The following is a 765-nucleotide window of genomic DNA, read 5'->3' on the forward strand; positions in this document are numbered from 1 at the left end:
GGAGTGAATAAAATGCTATTTGTCACAACTGGTCCTTTCTGAAAACTTGGCATGTGGCAAGTAAGTCCTTTCCTATAACATTTCTCTATCCTAAAGTCTTATCATTCCTCACCCCTGATTTGCTGGTTTCATCCTCTGCCAATACATAAGAGGTTCCTTCCTCCTCCTCCTCACCATTTTGTTTCTCCTCATTCAAGGTCTGCTCAGAATTCGGCCTTTATATAGGGTCCCCACAAGAGAATTATCTTGACTATAATATCTTTATTTTTTATCCCTCAGAATGTATAAAATATTTTATTGTATAGGTATTTTTCACTTAATATCATTACTCTAACTCAACAAAATTGGTAGTAAAACATTTCTTTCTGAAGCAAGAGAACTTAGCACCTTTTTAAAACAAGCAGCCTACTCTGGTTTTTCAGATGTCACCCATTAGAAAATGAAGCAGTAGAGACTAGCGAACAATACAGTCAGGATGGCTAAAGGTGACCCCAAGAAACCAAAGGGCAAGATGTCTGCTTATGCCTTCTTTGTGCAGACGTGCAGAAAAGAACATAAGAAGAAAAGCCCAGAGGTTCCTGTCAATTTTGCAGAATTTTCCAAGAAATGCTCTGAGAGGTGGAAGACAATGTCCGGGAAAGAGAAATCTAAATTTGATGAAATGGCAAAGGTGGATAAAGTGCGCTATGATCGGGAAATGAAGGATTATGGACCAGCTAAGGGAGGCAAGAAGAAGAAGGATCCTAATGCCCCCAAAAGGCCACC

General features: G+C 39.5%; 1 protein-coding gene across 1 annotated transcript in view; it reads left to right on the plus strand.

Moving 5' to 3' along the window:
• The first annotated feature begins 462 nt into the window (after positions 1-462).
• The window catches only part of LOC108305883 (high mobility group protein B3-like), a 7278-nt gene continuing 6975 nt past the window's right edge, over positions 463-765 (plus strand). Inside the window, exon 1 of the mRNA XM_037739347.1 lies at positions 463-759. Coding sequence (XP_037595275.1) covers positions 476-759 — 284 coding nt within the window. The 5' untranslated portion in view covers positions 463-475. The remainder of the gene's footprint in view (positions 760-765) is intronic.

This window comes from Cebus imitator, unplaced genomic scaffold (assembly GCF_001604975.1).
Source record: "Cebus imitator isolate Cc_AM_T3 unplaced genomic scaffold, Cebus_imitator-1.0 Scaffold68, whole genome shotgun sequence".
NCBI lineage: Eukaryota > Metazoa > Chordata > Mammalia > Primates > Cebidae > Cebus > Cebus imitator.